General features: G+C 37.4%; 1 protein-coding gene across 1 annotated transcript in view; it reads left to right on the top strand.

Moving 5' to 3' along the window:
• LOC138666390 (uncharacterized) overlaps positions 1-21,198 on the top strand; it is a 129,326-nt gene that overhangs the window by 67,749 nt on the left and 40,379 nt on the right. The window contains exons 41-62 of the mRNA XM_069754618.1: positions 204-214; positions 478-692; positions 788-931; positions 1,039-1,195; positions 1,506-1,533; positions 2,453-2,567; positions 2,992-3,084; positions 3,397-3,460; positions 3,546-3,644; positions 3,790-3,893; positions 3,983-4,121; positions 4,610-4,728; positions 4,808-4,957; positions 5,035-5,205; positions 5,291-5,600; positions 5,689-5,756; positions 5,849-5,936; positions 6,007-6,124; positions 6,598-6,721; positions 6,813-6,949; positions 7,303-7,558; positions 7,641-7,883. Of these exons, the coding sequence (XP_069610719.1) occupies positions 204-214; positions 478-692; positions 788-931; positions 1,039-1,195; positions 1,506-1,533; positions 2,453-2,567; positions 2,992-3,084; positions 3,397-3,460; positions 3,546-3,644; positions 3,790-3,893; positions 3,983-4,121; positions 4,610-4,728; positions 4,808-4,957; positions 5,035-5,205; positions 5,291-5,600; positions 5,689-5,756; positions 5,849-5,936; positions 6,007-6,124; positions 6,598-6,721; positions 6,813-6,949; positions 7,303-7,558; positions 7,641-7,883 (2,953 nt within the window). The remainder of the gene's footprint in view (positions 1-203; positions 215-477; positions 693-787; positions 932-1,038; positions 1,196-1,505; positions 1,534-2,452; positions 2,568-2,991; positions 3,085-3,396; positions 3,461-3,545; positions 3,645-3,789; positions 3,894-3,982; positions 4,122-4,609; positions 4,729-4,807; positions 4,958-5,034; positions 5,206-5,290; positions 5,601-5,688; positions 5,757-5,848; positions 5,937-6,006; positions 6,125-6,597; positions 6,722-6,812; positions 6,950-7,302; positions 7,559-7,640; positions 7,884-21,198) is intronic.

Genomic DNA, 21,198 nt, shown 5'->3' with positions numbered 1-21,198 from the left:
TTATCTATGTGTACATGTAGAATTATCTATGTGTACATGTAGAATTATCCATGTGTACATGTAGAATAAGGTTGAACTCGATGGACTTGTGTTTTCTTTCAACTTTAAACAATGAAACTATAAAAATCTAATATCCAAATGTTTTCTCATTTTTCAGCTTCGTTTTCTTGTTACTTTGTGGTCTTCATTTTGACATCTTGAAGGAGTCCTAAAGGTGAGTAGATGCAAACATAGGCATGGAAGTTGGTGGACCGTCACACCTGGGCCGTAGAGTGCCGTAATTCGGTACCACTTGATATACCTATGCTCCCAATTAAAGGATACATTTCCACAAACATTTCTAGAACTGTTCCTCAGATTGAGACGGATCCGATTTGGATACTCCAAATCAGCACGTCTAGACCATCAATGTCAAAGTCCTGGATAACCCCATTAAAAAACTGCACCTAATTATGTATTTTCATCCTGGTCACACAGAAACCGCAACCATGAGTGGTGACGCAGAGATGGCCGTTTTTGGCGAGGCTGCCCAGTACCTCAGAAAAACTGAGAAGGAACGAATTGAGGCCCAAAATCGCCCCTTTGATGCCAAAACATCTTACTTTGTGATTGACCAAAAAGAGATGTACGTGAAAGGAGTCATCCAAAGCCGAGAAGGTGGTAAAGTGACCGTAAAGAAGGAAGACAACACCGTAAGTAATCACTGAAAGGGATGCCATTACATCGAAAGCAGAGGACCCTTGAGCGAACCACGACATCCTACCAATTGTCTATTTTTCCGGTACAGACTGTAACAGTGAAGGATGATGAAGTTTTCCCCATGAATCCACCAAAGTACGATAAGATTGAAGACATGGCCATGATGACCCATTTGAATGAACCCGCCGTCTTGTATAACCTCAAAGAGCGTTATGCAGCCTGGATGATCTACGTAGGTCTCATAAAAGTCCATGCTTGATGAAAAAAAAAATTTACCTTTTAATTATATTCTACAAAATTGTCTACATTTTTTTTCTTAATTTTTCGGTTTCTCTTTAGACCTATTCTGGGTTGTTTTGTGCAACAGTCAACCCCTACAAGTGGCTGCCTGTGTACAACCCCGAGGTAGTATCTGGATACAGAGGCAAGAAGCGTCAAGAGGCCCCACCACACATCTTCTCCATCTCTGATAACGCCTATCAGTTCATGTTGACTGGTGAGTATTCACTATAAAGGTGACCATACACAGGTCAGCAGAACCTGATGACTCTGGTGACACTCGTTGGACATCTCCCCAATGGCACATGTTGAGGGTTAAGTAAGAAATCAGCAGCTGGATTTCAACCTATCCAATCCTTAAACCACTGTTTTGAGGTTTACGCCCGTCATCCTACTAAGAACATGTGTACATTTACCTATGTGGGATGAGAAAGTCAGGAGAAATGCTGGTTGGCCAACAGCTACTGGACGTATTCGGGCAGCTTTACAAAAAATTTGATGATTTATTTTCTTTCTTTGTATCTTAGATCGTGAAAACCAGTCTATCCTGATCACGTGAGTACAATCTCCATATCCTTAACTATAACAGGTTATCGTGTGATCTCAAACCCAAAAATAAACCTATAATTTCCATCATCGAAGGCTAAATTTTTACCAATATTGACCATATCACTTGGCATCAGTTGGGTTTGACCGTTCAAAGTATGATGAGATTGAAGGTATGGCGATGATGACCAACTTGAGTGACAAGACAGGGACAAAACCACAGTATTATCAATCGTTCTGTTCTCATCAGTTTGTATTGACCCATGTGAATGAGCTAGTAAACTAATGCCAATAAACCTGTATGTAGTTGATCGTTGTTCTATGATGAGCCAAAATCTGCCAGTGTAAAATGAATGATGCAAAACCTGGATATAATAAAGAAACAAGGCAGAAGACGAAACTTGCGATCTCAAACCCAAAAATAAACCTATAGATTTCTTCACCAGAGGCAAAATATTTACTAATATTGACCATATTAAGAAATGACATCTTCAAAATATGGTCCTGAAGAAGGATGTTATCAATACCATGGATGGCAAGAAGAACAAACAAATCAAGCCAAATGTGTCACTCGAAGCAAGGATCACCAAGCTACGACTTGTCTACTTTGGACACAACATACGGGAGACGTCACTGGAGGAGGACATCATGGTCGGTAGAATAGAAGGAACAAGGCAAAGAAAAAGACCAGCAACCCAATAGCTTGATACTATCAAGATAACTATGGAGAAGACAATGGTGGAGCTATCTAGGCTTGACCAAGACCGATCTTCCTACAGAGCGCTCATCCATCAAGATCGAGCCAAACGCAATTTTTAAAAAAATTAAAATGGATGTTTAGGGTTGTATTAAGGAGATATTCTATAAATCAAGTATAGATATAATTAGCCTAAGTGAACAATAAGCTAACCCTGTTTGCATTCCATAGTGGAGAATCTGGTGCCGGGAAGACTGTGAACACGAAACGTGTCATCCAGTACTTTGCAACAATTGCGGTAGTTGGCGACACAAAGAAAAAAGAACAACCAGCTGGAAAGATACAGGTAATTATCCCATCTTCTCCTATCAGTTAAAAAAACTTTGCAAACATCAAGACTTTTTCTTGTCTTCCTGAGTTGTTGGAAGTCACTGATCATAAATAATTTTCAGTGATGTTTAATTGAGGCTTCAATATGATCCTTGATAAAGTCACTATTAAGAGTCTGACATGAAGATTGGCGAGTATCTTGACTGATTTTTCACTTATCATAATTTTCATAGGGAAAGTCTGAAGCCTTTGAAGGTAATCTCTCTATCCTCACGCTACCCAGTATGGAAAGCAACACATCTCTCCATATTTTCGCAATATTAAAACCGGTTCCTAAATACTAGCCCAATTTTTCCTGTTCCATTTGATTCTCCTTTTAGAATATGAGGATGTAAACCATTACGTAATAAAAGAGAAAACTGTTTTATTAACCATTTTAGGGAACTCTGGAGGATCAAATCATCCAGGCCAATCCACTGCTAGAGGCCTTCGGCAATGCCAAGACTGTGAGGAATGACAACTCCTCCCGTTTCGTAAGTATAAGTTCAAAAGTAAGCAGCTGAAAGACACCACTGGTGTAAGCTTCTGTATCTTGGGAACAAAGGATCAGACATGGTGGAATTCAGCATGACCAATACTTTTTTAACAACATATTTCAATCGAACATAGGTAGAATAGCTTCTAAATATTGATTTGATCTGTTGATCCAGCTGAATTCATCGAGTGTGGCCAACCTAATCATAACATGATCTTCCTTGAAACATCTTCTTAGGATTGTTATATTGTGATCGTCCAGTATCTTGGAATATTTTAGCAACTCAATAAAGTTTTTTTTTGACGTTTAGGGTAAATTTATCAGAATCCATTTCGGCACTACAGGAAAGCTGGCCTCTGCTGACATTGAAACTTGTAAGTTTGCCTGGCCAAGACAAATCATTTAGATTTTCATGAAGCTCAATAATTCCCTAACGGGTCCAACCTTTGATCATTTTAGATCTTCTGGAAAAGTCCAGAGTAACATTCCAGCTGTCTGCAGAAAGGAGCTACCATATCTTCTACCAGATCATGTCCAACAAGAAACCAGAGCTGATCGGTAAGTTAATGACCACTATTTGGTGATTTCCCAAATCTCCAGTTCATGGTGTACTGACCACTAAAGTCATACAGTCAGAGGAAATACTGTCAATGTCTATAAGCAAGATCACCAGCTACAACAATTCATCCGTTTTCTTTTTCAGACATGCTTCTGATCACAACCAACCCATATGACTTCCCGTTTGTGAGCCAAGGTGAGATCACAGTGCCCAGCATCGATGACCAAGAGGAGTTGATGGCCACAGATGTAAGTGTTTAGAAATGTCTAATCACATATACACACTGGGGAATCTATATGATATATCACTACAGAAATGCTCTGTCTCTCATTAACAGAGCGCTATTGACATCCTGGGGTTCAATCCAGATGAAAAGGTCGGTATCTACAAAATGACCGGTGCGGTCATGCACTACGGCAACATGAAGTTCAAGCAGAAGCAAAGAGAGGAGCAAGCCGAGCCCGACGGCACAGAAGGTTAGAAGTGGAGGATATTTAGCCTATGATTTCCGGTTATGACAAGGTTAGAGTAGCATTAGGTGGTCTTCATGCCAGACTATTCATTTTCAGTAATATTTTCAATATTATATTTTATAACTGCTATAATATTTTGTAATCCTCCTGAGATAAAGGGGGAGAATTAATAGTGGGCATACAGCTCTCCGCAACAGCTGGGTAACCCAACTTCCTCAAATGCATTCATGCATGGCTTGGCTGAGCATAGAGATTGGAATGAGCTACTTCCAGACATTTCTGTCACTGAGATCAAACGGAATGGACACTTTTAGATCCAACTACCCGATTTAAGTAGAATCAAGAGGCCCTTATACACATTAGATGGTCCACAAACCTTGCTAAAATTAGTCAAAATTCATCTAATGTCTGTGGGCTCCTTTAAAGTAAGGAAATGCATGCTTAGTGACACTCAAATTGGTTTATCTCCAAGGGTTTCATGTGTCTTATAGTGGCTGATAAGGTTGGCTATCTGATGGGTCTGAATTCAGCTGATCTCCTAAAAGCTTTGTGCTACCCAAGAGTCAAAGTAGGAAATGAATTTGTGACCAAAGGTCAAACCGTCCAGCAGGTAAGTCCTGGAATTTTCGTAGAATGATCTCCCTATGGAAAATATTCGAAAAACTGACTTGGTTATCATTCTCAACTAGGTGAACAACTCAGTGGGTGCCTTGGCCAAGTCCGTCTTTGAGAAGATGTTCTTGTGGATGGTTATCCGTATCAACCAGCAGCTGGACACCAAGCAGCCAAGACAGCACTTCATCGGTGTACTGGATATTGCTGGCTTTGAGATCTTTGATGTATGTATTCTAGCTTCACGTGACAAGGTGAACAAATGTAAAACTAATATAACAATTAATATTGAGAAATATTTTAGTACAACAGCTTGGAACAACTTTGCATCAACTTCACCAACGAGAAGCTGCAGCAGTTCTTCAACCACCACATGTTTGTCCTGGAGCAAGAGGAGTACAAGAAGGAAGGAATCGACTGGGAGTTCATTGACTTCGGCATGGACTTGGCCGCCTGCATTGAGCTGATTGAGAAGGTATATTATGCAAAATAAAAAAAAAATTACATGCAAGTGATATGAGTACAATATTGCTAAAAATTTTTTTATCATCTTTCATTAGCCAATGGGCATCTTCTCCATCCTGGAAGAGGAGTGCATGTTCCCCAAGGCCACCGACACTTCCTTCAAGAACAAGCTGTACGATCAACATCTCGGCAAAACCAACAACTTCCAGAAGCCGAAGCCGGCCAAAGGCAAAGCCGAGGCTCACTTCTCCCTGGTCCACTATGCTGGGACTGTGGACTACAACATCTCTGGCTGGCTGGACAAGAACAAGGACCCACTGAATGAGACTGTCATTGGGCTCTACCAGAAGTCTTCAGTGAAGCTTCTCTCTTTCCTGTATTCTTCATATGCTTCTGCAGAAGCAGGTATATTTACCGCACAACTACTGTAGGCAACATATCTAATATCACAACCACAAAATAAAACACAAGTAAATCATATTTTTGTTTTTAGACAGTGGTGGCAAGAAAGGTGCTAAGAAGAAGGGCTCCTCCTTCCAGACTGTGTCTGCTCTTTTCAGAGTAAATATAGATGTTTTCTATACAAATGGTTATAGATATGTGGTTTTATTTGATATTGGATTTTCTCATGAATATAATTCATACATTTAAAGGAAAATCTGAACAAGCTGATGACCAACTTGAGAAGCACCCACCCCCACTTTGTACGTTGTCTGATCCCCAATGAAACCAAGACCCCAGGTAGGATTTTTTTCATTTTTAGTTAGGAATCTTCTTAGTTGAAGATCTTCAAGTTATTTTGTCTCGGCAGGTGCTATGGATCATCACTTGGTCATGCACCAGCTCAGGTGTAATGGCGTGCTTGAAGGCATCAGAATTTGCAGGAAAGGATTTCCCAGCAGAATCCTCTACGCTGATTTCAAACAACGGTATGGATTAAAGATGATCTGTCAGTAGGATTGTCCCTCCTAAGTCGTCTATATGGGCATGTCGGTCATCGAAAATTGAATAAAGTGATATTATGATATATGCGATTTGATGTTTTATTCCAAAGAAATCCTTGTTTTTCTTATATGTAAATTAGCTGTTAAGAACTATGGGCTGGACATAGATTTCCCTGAGACTCCGCCTCTAGAAAGTATTTTAAATTAAAAGGGAGCCCATAAATGTTAGCGGCTCATTTACATATAGAAAAAAACATGGATTTCTCTGGAATAAGACATTGGATCATAGATATCATTTTATTCAACTTTCTGTGACCTACGTCCATATAGGCGGTTTAGGAAGGTTGTTCTTACTGACAGATTCCCTTTAAACATTTCTCCCTACTGATATTTGCCATTCAAATTGAAAGTAATGAGTAAAAATGAACTTCAATCAAACAATTTATACCATGTTTCAGCTACAAGGTTCTGAACGCCAGCGCTATTCCAGAAGGGCAATTCATTGACAGCAAGAAGGCTGCTGAGAAACTTCTCGGATCTATTGACATTGACCACACACAATACAAATTTGGACACACTAAGGTATTCTTTTTTTTATTACCGTATATCTTTTAACATTATGGAGGTTTGTCTTAGAAATACTTCATTTTATGTCAATTTCTGTGGTTTATAGGTCTTCTTCAAGGCTGGTTTGTTGGGTACCCTTGAGGAGATGCGAGATGATAAGTTGGCACAACTGATCACTCGTACGCAGGCTATCTGCAGAGGATACCTCATGAGAGTTGAGTTCCAGAAGATGATGGAGAGGAGGTACTGTAGTTTTGAGTTTTGAATTACAGTAATTCAGATGATTTTGCCAGGATTGACCTACAATTGGCTTTCTGACTCAACAGCAAATGTCAGGGAAGGAAGTTTGGAGCAGGTGGATTCAAAATGCACCATCCAACAGTTCTGAGTGGCATAAGCCTCTACCAGAGGTTTCTGGCAGCAGCTTAATCCCATCTACCTTTTGAGAATAAATGTCTGCTTGGCCAAGCCAATAGTTTATATGGTATGGGAGAGTTGAAAGGGAAAGCTGTCTAATATGTTTGGCCAGTCTTAGAATAATACAGTTTCTTTGTTCAATGGACTATGATTGTGATATAAATATGCTTAATTTCTAGAGAGTCTATCTTCTGCATTCAGTACAACATCCGAGCTTTCATGAATGTCAAAACTTGGCCATGGATGAAACTTTATTTCAAGATCAAACCTCTTCTGAAGAGCGCCGAATCTGAGAAAGAGATGGCCAACATGAAAGAGGAGTTCGAGAAGACAAAGGAAGCTCTTGCTAAGTCAGAAGCAAAGAGAAAAGAGCTGGAGGAGAAAATGGTCTCCATTCTCCAGGAGAAAAATGACCTGCAGCTCCAAGTGGCATCTGTAAGTCATGAATCTTCTGCATGTTTTCCAAATAGTTTTGGAAGAGTTAAGTTTAATTTGGTTCCCTAAATCCATTTCACAGGAATCAGAGGGCCTGGCAGATGCAGAGGAAAGATGTGAAGGTCTCATCAAGTCCAAGATTCAACTGGAAGCCAAAATCAAAGAGATTAATGAGAGGCTAGAAGATGAAGAAGAATCTAATGCTGAACTGACTGCCAAGAAGAGGAAACTGGAGGATGAATGCTCTGAACTGAAAAAGGACATTGATGATCTGGAGCTAACATTGGCCAAAGTAGAGAAGGAGAAACATGCCACAGAGAATAAGGTATTGTATAACAGTGAACCAGTACTGTACCCTGTACTGACGAGATGCATGTACCCTTGAAATGACTGTGTATAGATGTCTTGTGTCTAGTTGGGGTAATACCATGTTTCAAAGATCTTTTATGGATTTGACATTGGATGTAGGTTTTTCTTAATTTTGGAGAAGCACTAATTGACAAGCTCCTGTATTTTAACGCACAGAGAAAAAAGGTTGTCGAAATAGGATAACCCAGTTACCATGGACTTATTTTTTAAAAGCTTCTAATGTTTCCAATGCAAAGGTGAAAAATCTCACAGAAGAGATGGCAGTTCTAGATGAAAGCATTGCTAAGCTGACCAAGGAGAAGAAAGCTCTCCAAGAAGCTCACCAGCAAACCCTGGATGATTTACAAGCTGAAGAGGACAAAGTCAACACCCTAACGAAGGCCAAAACCAAGCTGGAGCAGCAAGTGGACGATGTGAGTAAAATGAACTCATGTTATATAAAATATTAAAGGTCATAATCTTTTCAGTGTTTAGTTTTCAAATTATTGGACAGTTTACACCAGTCTTTGATTTAAGCTATGAACCAAAATGTTGGATTTTGGGTAAAAACATGCAAAAAAAAATTGCAATCTGTTTTAGAATTGTGTACCATGTTTGTGAAAAGTTGGACATAGTATGAACGGGCCATAGCAAAAACTTTTAGAATATGTTGATTTAAATCTACACTTGTTCATAAGAGGTGTTGAATTAACTTTCTGACTTTAGGAAACTTTAGATTTGTACCAAATTTGTTATGAGCGTTTAAAAAAATTGACCCAATTTACTCTGATTATTTTCTTTTTAAGACTTCTATAAAACGTCGGTCTTAATAAAATGTTCCATTTATTGTAGCTTGAAGGATCTCTAGAGCAAGAGAAGAAGCTTCGCATGGACATGGAAAGGGCTAAGAGGAAGCTGGAAGGTGACCTGAAGTTGGCTCAGGAGTCTACAATGGACTTGGAAAATGATAAACAACAACTGGATGAAAAAGTTAAAAAGTGAGATGCAAAAATAATGCTGGTCAGAAATGGATCATAGACTGGATGAAATATATTAAATGTAATTTATTTTTTCCTCAAAAAAGGAAGGAGTTTGAAATCAGTCAGCTCCAGAGTAAGATTGAGGATGAACAGGCACTTGGTGCTCAGCTACAAAAGAAGATTAAGGAGCTTCAGGTACAATTTTGAAGTTTTCTTTGAAAGTGACCAAGATTCATATTTTACATCTCTTCACCACTTGCTTTGCATTCAAATAAAAATAGGCTCGTATTGAGGAACTTGAAGAAGAAATTGAGGCAGAACGTGCAGCTCGTGCTAAGGCTGAGAAGCAGCGTTCCGACCTCTCAAGAGAGCTTGAGGAGATCAGCGAGCGCCTGGAAGAAGCTGGTGGTGCAACCTCTGCTCAGATTGAGATGAACAAGAAGCGTGAGGCCGAATTCCAGAAAATGCGACGTGACCTGGAAGAAGCCACCTTACAACATGAAGCTACTGCTGCTGCTCTCCGTAAGAAGCATGCCGATAGCATGGCCGAGTTTGGAGAACAAATCGATAATCTACAACGGGTGAAACAGAAACTAGAAAAAGAGAAGAGTGAACTCAAGATGGAGATTGATGACCTCGCCAGCAACATGGAATCTGTCTCTAAATCCAAGGTAAGTGCATATTCACATTGTGATTTAGATGACTTGCTTAAAGTCCTCATATCTGTTTTTGTTTTGCTTTATCCGAATGAAAAATTCATTAATTTTTCATTTTTTTTCTGCACCAGGCCAACTTTGAGAAAATGTGCAGAACCATTGAGGATCAATACAGTGATATTAAAACTAAAGAAGAAGAGCATGTTAGAATAATCAATGATCTTAACGCACAGAAAGCTCGTCTTCAAACAGAGAATGGTAAAAGTTTACAGAAAACTAAATGCTTTACCAATTTCAGAACGGCAATGCTGAATGTACCAACGGTATGCTGTTAATTTATCCATTAAGGTGAATCCAGTCGCCAGCTTGAGGAGAAAGAATCACTCATTTCTCAGCTCTCCAGAGGGAAACAAGCTTTCACACAACAAATTGAGGAGCTGAAGAGGCAACTTGAAGAGGAAACTAAGGTACAGGGCACTTTGATTTGTTTCTACACATCAGTGTACGTGACGGTGGTTGTGTAGGGCAGAGTTATGCCCAAAAATGACAGTGGCCGACTGACGGAAGACGTGGAGGCAGTAACAAAAAAAGTCTCTTTAAGACCATAAAGGGTTTCTCCAGAAATATTAAAAAAATTACTAAAGAAATGTAGTTATGAATAGTCCTGATGACTTCTAGACCCAGAGAACCCCTTTAAGGTAAAAAAATTGAGGCGATAAGCAAACATCTTAGCTTGAATGGTATCATCTAATCACATTTTAATGATGGGTCTTTGTTATTATTTTTAAAGGCCAAGAATGCCCTGGCTCATGGTCTGCAGTCTGCCCGCCATGACTGTGATCTACTCCGGGAGCAATATGAAGAGGAACAGGAAGCCAAAGGAGAACTTCAACGTTCCCTCTCCAAGGCCAACAGTGAGGTTTCACAATGGAGAACAAAATATGAGACCGACGCGATCCAGCGCACTGAAGAACTGGAAGAAGCTAAGTAGGTTCCATTATGAATTTTACATTTCAAAAACTGGAACATTAGTTGTCAGGTCTTGGCAGACAGAGGATAAACAATGGTCATATTTGACTGTATTTGCCCATGCGTTGGATTCACAAATGGTTGTTTCTAGACATATTTTTCGAGGCTTCTATAACAACCATTGCTCTCAGCCATCTATGGGGCCTTTACAGAATATTAAAATATTTATGGCCTTTTTGAACAATTGTACCTGTTGAAATGTATATATGTGTTCATTGCCAAGTGTTCCACCATCAACCATCTTCCATCGAATTGTATCACAGGAAGAAACTTGCTCAACGTCTCCAGGAAGCAGAGGAACAGATTGAGGCTGTCAATTCAAAATGTGGCTCTCTTGAGAAGACCAAGCAAAGGCTTCAAGGTGAAGTTGAGGACCTGATGGTGGATGTAGAACGTTCAAATTCAGCATGTGCTGCCCTGGATAAGAAGCAGAAGAACTTTGACAAGGTTTGTCCTCAACATTGGTCACCGTATTTGAGTGATCATTGTGCAATTCCTTTGCATAATTCATATTTTTGATATTCAGGTGCTGGCAGAATGGAAACAAAAATATGAGGAGGCTCAGGCTGAATTAGAGGCTTCCCAAAAAGAGTCTAGGTCACTTAGCACTGAGATCTTCAAGATGAAGAACTCATATGAAGAGGCATTAGACCAGCTCGAGACTCTTAGGAGAGAAAACAAGAACCTCCAACGTAAGTAACCAGTCTAATGAGTATGGCAAGATGGAGTATTAATGTTTGTCTTCCCAGAAATCTAGCACCTAGCCATTTTATGGATGTCTTCAAGAGGGCTTAACTTAGTGGTTTCTTTAATTCTTTTTTATTATTTTTTTTTAATCAGAGGAAATTTCAGACCTGACAGAACAAATTGCAGAATCAGGAAAAACAATTCATGAACTGGAAAAGGCCAAGAAAACGATAGAACAGGAGAAGTCTGAACTTCAGTCATCCTTGGAAGAAGCTGAGGCTTCACTAGAGCATGAAGAAGCTAAGATTCTCAGGGTGCAGCTTGAACTGACACAAGTCAAATCTGAAATTGAAAGAAAGATTGCAGAGAAAGATGAAGAGATTGAGCAAATCAAGAGGAATAGCCAGCGAGCCTTGGAATCCATGCAAAGCACTTTGGACGCTGAGATTAGAAGCAGGAATGATGCTCTGAGACTGAAGAAGAAGATGGAGGGAGACCTTAATGAGATGGAGATCCAATTGAGCCATGCCAACCGCCAAGCAGCAGAGGCCCAGAAACAACTCAGGAATGTACAGGGACAACTGAAGGTAAGATATTTCAAGATGGCTGTAACTAGGATTTAGGACAAAATGTCCAACTTGGTAATGTAATAAAGGATTTCCTACTTAGGATGCCCAACTACACCTTGATGATGCAATTAGGGGTAATGAAGACTTAAAGGAACAGCTTGCTATTTCCGAAAGGAGAAACAACCTCATGAATGCAGAAATTGAAGAGATGAGGTCCGCCCTAGAACAGACAGAACGTGCACGCAAGGTGGCAGAACAGGAGCTTCTCGATGTCACTGAGCGTGTCCAGCTGCTTCACTCCCAGGTGAAAAAGATTTTGTGTCTTCTCAGAAATTTCTTAATAATCGTAAAAAAATAATATTTAAAATGTAATAAAATTGTCTTTACTGCAACAGAACACCAGCCTTATAAACACAAAGAAGAAGCTGGAAACTGATGTCTCTCAGCTGCAAACTGAAGTAGAAGAAGCCATCCAAGAATCTAGGAATGCAGAAGACAAGGCTAAGAAGGCCATCACAGATGTAAATTTCCACAAGCCATTGAACAATGTAGTTGAAACAAAAGTTATATGTATTAATTGTTAACTTTGTGATTTGTCAGGCTGCCATGATGGCTGAAGAACTAAAGAAGGAACAGGACACCAGTGCTCACCTTGAACGGATGAAGAAGAACCTTGAGCAGTCAGTGAAGGACCTTCAACTTCGTCTTGATGAAGCTGAGCAGCTGGCTATGAAAGGTGGCAAGAAGCAATTGCAGAAACTTGAGGCCAGGGTAAGTCCATATTTTTTAAAATTCCATGGTAAAAGCAAAATAAAAGTAATATCGGCCAGGGCATTAACCCAAAAGCAGAACTTTTATAATACCTGCAATCTATTACAGGTGCGAGAACTTGAAAACGAGCTAGATGCAGAACAGAGGAGGGGATCAGATGCCATCAAGGGTGTGCGCAAATTCGAGAGAAGAGTCAAGGAACTTACCTACCAGGTTTGTCAATCTCAGTTTGTTTTCCAGGGATTTCCTCAGGTCAAATGGGACATTTATAAAAGGTTCCCAAAATTGATTAAACATTTACGGAATTTACTTTGCTCGAAGTTTCCAGAGAAGGTAGAAATAAACAGTGGAAATTAATTCTTAAAACGTTTTTCCTCTTTCATTTCACAGTCTGAAGAGGACAAGAAGAACATTTTAAGGCTTCAGGACTTAGTCGACAAGCTACAACTCAAAGTCAAAGCTTACAAGAGACAAGCAGAAGACATTGTAAGTACAGCATAAACCACCCAAGGACACACAAAATAAGAAAAAAAAACTTTCTCTGAAAAAAAAAATCTTAATATTTTAGGAGGAACAAGCCAACGTTCACCTGTCTAGGTTCAGGAAGACTCAACATGAGCTGGAAGAGGCCGAGGAACGTGCTGACATTGCAGAATCACAGGTCAACAAACTACGAGCCAAGAGTCGTGACATCGGCAAGGTAGGTCTTAAGCTGGTCTCTTACATGAGATACTAATTGAACAAACATTCACCACACCTATCGAATGTGCTGAAATTAACACTCGTTTTATTTTTTTTTTCCCAGAAAGCCGAAGAGTAACGAAGACACCCCGTAATTTACAGAAGATGTCCATATAATATGGGCCCTGCTGTAAAGCTTCCATGTATTTAAATCTGTATGTTTAGCTCTAGGTGCAAATAAATCTGTAAAAAAAAACAAAAACAATTTGCCTTTGTGATTGGTGGATACATACTCAGGGGCGGGGTCTTGTGGTCTTGTGGTCACCTACCTCTAATTGGTTGTCTTAAATCAGTTGCATGTGGCAGGTTTAGGGGTCAATTGCCAATTATTTTCTTCCAACTTTAGTTTATGCTTTGTATTTACATGATCTGTATTTTTACAGGTATTATAGACACTAAATTTAATTATATCAGAAATCAGTGATTGGTACATACATACTCGGGGGTGGGGTCTGGTGGTCATTTATCTATAATTTGTAACTTTATATCATTTGTATGATATCTATCAAATTTAGTATTTGCCTTGTATTTACAAGATCTGTATTTTGTAATAGGTATTACAGATACACTTTAATTCAGTATCAGGAGCCAGCTAGTGATTGGAAGATAGATCCTCAGGGGCGGGGCCAACACGCATCTCTTAATCTGCTGTTATTAATCTCTCGTACATACTAGGCCTATTGTCATTCACTATTGATTAATTTTAGCTTATGCTTCATATTTAAAGGTTCTATATTTTAAAAAGATATGACAGAAATTGAATCAGCGAGTGATAGGAGGGTACTTGCTCAGGGGTGGGGTCAGCACTGACTTATTTTTTTAATGTTTTTTTTTCTTAATTAGTTGGATGTACCTGGCCAATTGCCGATCACTATTTATCAACTTTCTAAAGAAAAAAAATGAAATTTGCAAAACCCTCCTTGTACGGCTCGACAAGTGTTTCTTATTGTCACACCATTTCTTTATTAATTTATTTAATGGTGAGCTGAGCCCGTACTGCCCTCTACAGGCCAAAATTGTCACTGTAATTTATGAAAGATGTATTTAGCCACCAGGTGTCGTCGCGCTGCGCCCCCCTCAGGCCATATCACCACCTCCTGCCATGAAGGCGGTTAATGGCCTCATTACCAGGCCTATTTCATTAGGGTAATCCTGTAAATAATCTCACATTACACACCCGAGGAACGCCATCCGTCATCAAAACAACAAGGAAGATAAAAGACGCGATTACAAGTCAATGGGGTCAGGAGGCGCCAGAGTGACGGATCGAGCAGAAACCACAACACAGATGGGAGGAAATGGAAATAACCAAAGGGATCTCGTCAGCATGATGGTACATGGGAGAAATGGAATAAAATGAGGTCTGATGTGCCAGGCAGAAAAAAATCTGGGGTAGAAGACACATGCAAATCAGACAGAAGTGCTCTGGGGGCGTGGAACTGGAGTTAAGGGGCTTGACAAGCCCCAAGTGCACTTCCAGTCTTATTTACATATGGCTTCTACTCTGCTGCACATTGGAGCATTAGTATTGGGGGGTAAACACCCACAAAGCTACAAAAAATACCACCAAGCAACAACAAGGTCCCTGTAAGAATGACGGAAGGACACATAGAATAGATGTACAGATAATAGATAGCAAGGAACAAACTAATAGTCACAAAATAACAGAGTTTGTAGATAGATAGATAGATAGATAGATAGATAATAGATAGATGATATATAGATAATAGATAGATGATATATAGATAATAGATAGATACATAGATAATGGATAGATAGATAGATAATATATAGATAATGGATAGATAGATAGATAGATAATAGATAGATAATAGATAGATAGATACATAGATAATGGATAGATAGATAGATAGATAATATATAGATAATGGATAGATAGATAATAGATAGATAGATAGATAGATAGATAGATAGATAGATAATAGATAGATAGATGATTGATAATAGATGGATAATAGATAGCTAGATGATTGATAGATAATAGATAGATAACAGATAGATAATAAATAAATAGATAGATAATAGACAGACAGATACCGCAATAGACAGATAATAGATAAATAATAGATAGATAGTTAATAAATAAATAGATGATAATAGATAGAAAAATAATAAGAAGAAAGAAAATAAATAATAGATAGAAAATAGATAGATAATAGATAGATAATAGATAGATGATAGATAGATAATAGATTGATAATAAATAAATGATATTAGATAGATAACATATAGAAAATAAATAATACATAGATAATAGATATATAATAGATAGATAGATGGATGAAAGATAGATAATAGATAGAAAATAGATAATAGATAGATAATAGATACATAGATAATAGATATATATAGACAATAGATAGATAATTAATAGACAGATAATAGATAGAAAATAAATAATATGTAGATAATAGACAGATAGATAGATAATAGATGATAGATAGATAATAGATAGATGATAGATAGATAGATAGATAATAGATAATAGATAGATAGATAATAGATAGATAGATAATAGATAGATAGATAGATAGATAGATAATAGATAGATAGATAGATAGATAGATAGATAGATAGATAGATAATAGATAAATAAATAGATTGATAATGGATAGATAATAGATAGTAGATAGATAAATAGATAGTAGATAGATAGATAGATAGATAATAGATAGATAGATAGATAGATAGATAGATAGATAGATAGATAGATAGATAGATAGTGGATAGATAATAGATAGATAGATATATATAGATAGATAGATAGATAGATATTAGATAGATAGATAATAGATAGATAATAGATAGATAGATAGATAGATAGATATGATAGATAGATAGATAGATAGATAGATAGATGATAGATAGATAATAGATAGACAGATAGATAGTAGATAGATAATAGATAGATAATAGATAGATAGATAGATAGATAGATAGATGGATGGATAGATAATGGATAGATAATAGATAGATAATAGATAGATAGATAATAGATAGATATGTAGATAGATAATAGATAGATAATAGATAGATAGATAATAGATAGATAGTAGATAGATAGATAGATAGATAGATAATAGATAGATAGATAGATAGATAGATAGATAATAGATAGATAATAGATAGATAGATAATAGATAGATGATAGATAATAGATAGATAATAGATAGATAGGTAGATAGATAATAGATAGATAATAGATAGATAGATAATAGATAGATGATAGATAATAGATAGATAGATAGATAGATAGATAGATAGATAGATAGATAGGTAGATAGATAATAGATAGATAATAGATAGATAGATAATAGATAGATGATAGATAATAGATAGATGATAGATAGATAGATAATAGATAGATAGGTAGATAGATAATAGATAGATAATAGATAGATAGATAGATAGATAGAGAGATAGATAGATAGATAGATAGATAGATAGATAGATAGATAGATAACACTGGGGAACACAATTTTTTAAGAGTTAGGTCAGACAACTGTTCTTAATTAATTTTTGGATGCTGAATCCAGAATTGATCTCAGTTTTTCTCTATCACGTCAAGTTTTTGAACTATAGGATTTTTGTCTTCTCAAAACTATGTAAACTACTGTACCTAAAAAGTGTGTTTTTTTTTAAATAGTACAAATATGAACAAAAAATGAAATATATAAGAAATAGGCTTGACAAAGTTGTGACTACTCTTACAAGTTGCCACGTAGCTCTATATGAGTCGAATTGTAATCAGATAACAAGTCTTATTACAGGTATCAGTGCAATTGTGCTTCTCTGGCAGGTAAGTTGTGTAGGAAAAACTTCACGTGCTAGAAAAAAACTGACTACATTTTTGGAATCAGCATGCCAATTTTAGTATAAATCAGCTCAAAAACCTAACTCAACAGAAATTTTTTTTCAAATTGTTCCCCTGTGTAATAGATAATAGATAGATAATAGATAGATAGATAGATAGATAGATAGATAGATAGATAGATAATAGATAATATATAGATAGATAATGGATGGATAATAGATAATAGATAGATAGATGATAGATAGATAATAGATAGATGATAGATAATAGATAGATAAGAGATGATAGATAATAGATAATAGATAGATAATGGATAGATAGATAATAGATAGATAATAGATGATAGATAGATAGATGATAGATAATAGATAGATAATAGATAGATGATAGATAATAGATAGATAAGAGATGATAGGTAGATAATAGATAAATAGATAATAGATAGATAGATAGATAATAGATAATAGATAGATAATATATAGATTATAGATAATAGATAGATAAGAGATGATAGAGAATAGATAATATATAGATAATGGATAGATAATAGATAGATAATAGATAGATAGATAATAGATAGATAATAGATAGATGATAGATAATAGATACATAATAGATAGATAGATAATAGATAGATAATGGATAGATAATAGATAATAGATAGATAATGGATAGATAGTAGATAGATAGATAATAGATAGATAATAGATAGATGATAGATAATAGATAGATAATAGATAGATGATAGATAATAGATAGATAATAGATAGATAAATAGATAATAGATAGATAATAGATAGATGATAGATAATAGATAGATAATGGATAGATAACAGGTGGATGGATAATGTGTGTTTGGATATAACCCCTGTAGCCCACCATCAGAGCTGGACCCCCCTACACTGCAGTCATCTGTCCCTGTCGGTCTATGCCCTGGATCCCTTTCCCTCTGCAGTAACGAGCTGTCACCTGACTGATGTAGAGGACTCAGACCTCTTTGATTATTAGGGGGTCTGTCTGGATTCCTTTATGTGTCGGTTTGTAGAATGCAAAATTATAAAGTTTTGCTTGATGAGTTGTTTCTTTTCTGCTCTAAAAACCGACGCACAACGGAAGTAGGACGGACCCCCTAATAATAATGTATCCCCACTGCAACAGATCCTGCAATGAACCCACCCTATACCTGGAAGGTGACGGCTGTGTATTACAGCTAGGACTTGCCCCTAACAACCAGGGGTGGAGCGGAGCTCGGCCCACCATTGTTAACCTGTTACATGCTGCTGTCAATCTCCAGGCGCCAACGTGCATGCGCATCATTCTCCCCACCAGTCGACGTGATTGCGGGTCACCGATGGATTATCATGCGATGCTGTGACATCACTGGATATAGCACAAATGATCGGACAATAGTAAAAAAAGATTAAAAATAAAAAAAAAAAACTAAACGTTCAAATCACCCATATTTCACCATTGAAAATAAAGATCTTAAAAATAATGTAAAAAAAAATATACACATGTGGTATCGCCACCCTCAGAAAAGTCAGATCCATCAAAACATAAAAACAATTAACCCAATCAGTAAACACCGTAAACAAATACAATTCAAGAGTGCCAAAATTATGTTTTTTTGGTTGTCGCAATTACACACAAAAAAAAATCTATAAAAAGCTATGAAAAAGTCACATCAATATCAGTCTATCTGTATTAATGACTCTTTTTGTTCCTTTCTCCAGTGCACTATATGGTAAAAAGAATGGAGGTATTCAAAAGTCCAAGTCGTCCCCCAGAAAACAAGCCCCCGTATGTCTATGTGGACAGAAAAATAAAAGAGTTATGGTTCAAGGAAAACCGGGAGGAAAAAAAACAAAAATTGGGAAGTACTGTAATTCTCCCCGACGATGGAAGGTCAAAGTCAAACAGAAACCTAACATAAAAAAACACACAAAACCCCAATAATAAAGAAACCCAGACATTCTAATCACATATTCTTAGATTCATTGTCGTTTCCTTGTTACTACGGGTTAGGATTTTACTATTGTATTGGCTTTTATGACTTGGACTATTGTGATAAGGTTTGGTGATGGTTAGGAGATATCTCAGTCTTACCTCTGGAGTCAGGGTCGGTCTGGGGAAATAACACCATGCGCCCAGGTCTCTTTTATACCCCTTCTCATCGACCATCTGTAATTTCAGTTATAATCTATATTTGGTCATTAATATTGGATGCAATAAAACCATCTGGAGAAGTGTCGACGCAGGGGGAATTCTACTGGTGTTGGCCATTAGGAGATGTCTTTAGCTGCCGGACATATGGACAAGTCATTTTTGCACAGGCATCATCTCGGGTTTTCCTAGGACACATTTTTCCTCCCCCTCGATCGTAGTTTGCCCAGAATACATTCTGTCACTCCCGGGGCAGACAGAATTGGGCAATCACCCCACAAGATAATGTCTGCGGATTTTATAAAATGAGAAATACAAGTCGAAAGGATGGAGGCAAAATGTAGAAATCGCTTAGATCTCAAATATTCATTTTATAAACCTAAACTTTGACAATTTTATTTTCTTAGAATTGCATAAAAAAGGTGTTAAAATTAGGAATATTGGCTTTTAAAAAAAAAAATTAACTTTTTTGATTTGGGAATTGGTTTTTATTAATGATCTAAATTATCGGTCATTTTGTAAAACTCGATTGACCTATTTTTTTTAAGGAAATTGCATTTTTTTTTCTGGTTTTATATGTTTCCTAAGGACACATGCCATAATCGAAAATAGCCAGAGATCGTATCAAAATACCTTTCCTTTCCATGTGTTGCTGGTGGATTTTAGTGTCCAGCGTTTAGTCGCCGACTCCACTAGATGGTGATAAAGGTTCAGAGTGATTCCACGAGTGATCGCCCTGACTGGGAAAGGCTACTCACTGTCACAGTCATTTTCCCTCTTTAGGGATTGTGCAACAGGAATTTAATTTTTTTAATTTGAGGTAGGAAGTTTTGAAAATTGTGTATTTATTGTATCCAACCTGATTCTTGGGAAATTTGGTTAAAATTTGGAAAATAAATAGCAGAGTTGTAAGAATCTTAAATAATGGCTTAATGTTATATGTCTCCCTCACCTTGTGCTTCCAAAACAGATTTGACTCTGTCATCTGAAGGCGTCTTACCCCCTTTAGAGGAGATCATTTAGGTTTTGTATGTTGCTTGATGTAGCCCCATGGGTCAGAGTTGCTTTTTTAAAGCATATTCCACAGATGTTTGGTCAATGAGATCTCCGGAATTTAGTGGAAATTCAGCTCTTTAAATTCCTTAATAGAAATAATCGAGTCTTTTTAAATAGGAATTCGACAGGTTTGACCATTTTTTTGTTCAAAAAATTATATTTGAAGCTGATCAATTTGCTGTAAATCACAATACTGTGAAGCATCCAAATGTCCCGAAAAGACACATATAGCACTCTGATGTCTCTCTACAATTTATCCGACTCCTTTTAAACTTTTTTACACTGACGGGCAATAGAGAAACAATGTGTTGACCTTTGCCCTTTTTTCCTCCTAGTCTTCCTTGTTACCCCATCTTCTCCTCTTCTTTGCCCCCTTTTCCCTCTTCTTCCTTGCTACCCCATCTCCTCCTCTTCTTTGCCCCCTTTTCCCTCTTCTTCTTCATTGCTACCCCATCTCCTTCTCTTCTTGCCCCCTTTCCTCCTAGTTTCCTTGTTACCCCATCTCCTCCTCTTCTTTGACCCTTTTCCCTCCTCTTCTTCCTTGTTACCCCATCTCCTCCTCTTCTTTGCCTCCTTTTCCCTCCTCTTCTTCCTTGTTACCCCATCTCCTTCTCTCCGTTTCCCCCTTTTCCTCCTAGTCTTCATTTTTACCCCATCTCCTCCTCTTCTTTGCCCCTTTTTCCTCCTCTTCTTCCTTGGTACCCCCATCTCCTCCTTCCCCATTTCCCTTCCCTTCTTCCTTTTTACACTGACAATCAATAGGGTAATGCTGCTTAGACGTTCTGACTTCCAGACTCCATATCTC

This window comes from Ranitomeya imitator, chromosome 2, assembly GCF_032444005.1.
Source record: "Ranitomeya imitator isolate aRanImi1 chromosome 2, aRanImi1.pri, whole genome shotgun sequence".
Lineage (NCBI taxonomy): Eukaryota > Metazoa > Chordata > Amphibia > Anura > Dendrobatidae > Ranitomeya > Ranitomeya imitator.
The sequence above is the reverse complement of the archived record's forward strand: the minus strand, read 5'-3'. Positions and strand labels throughout refer to the sequence as shown.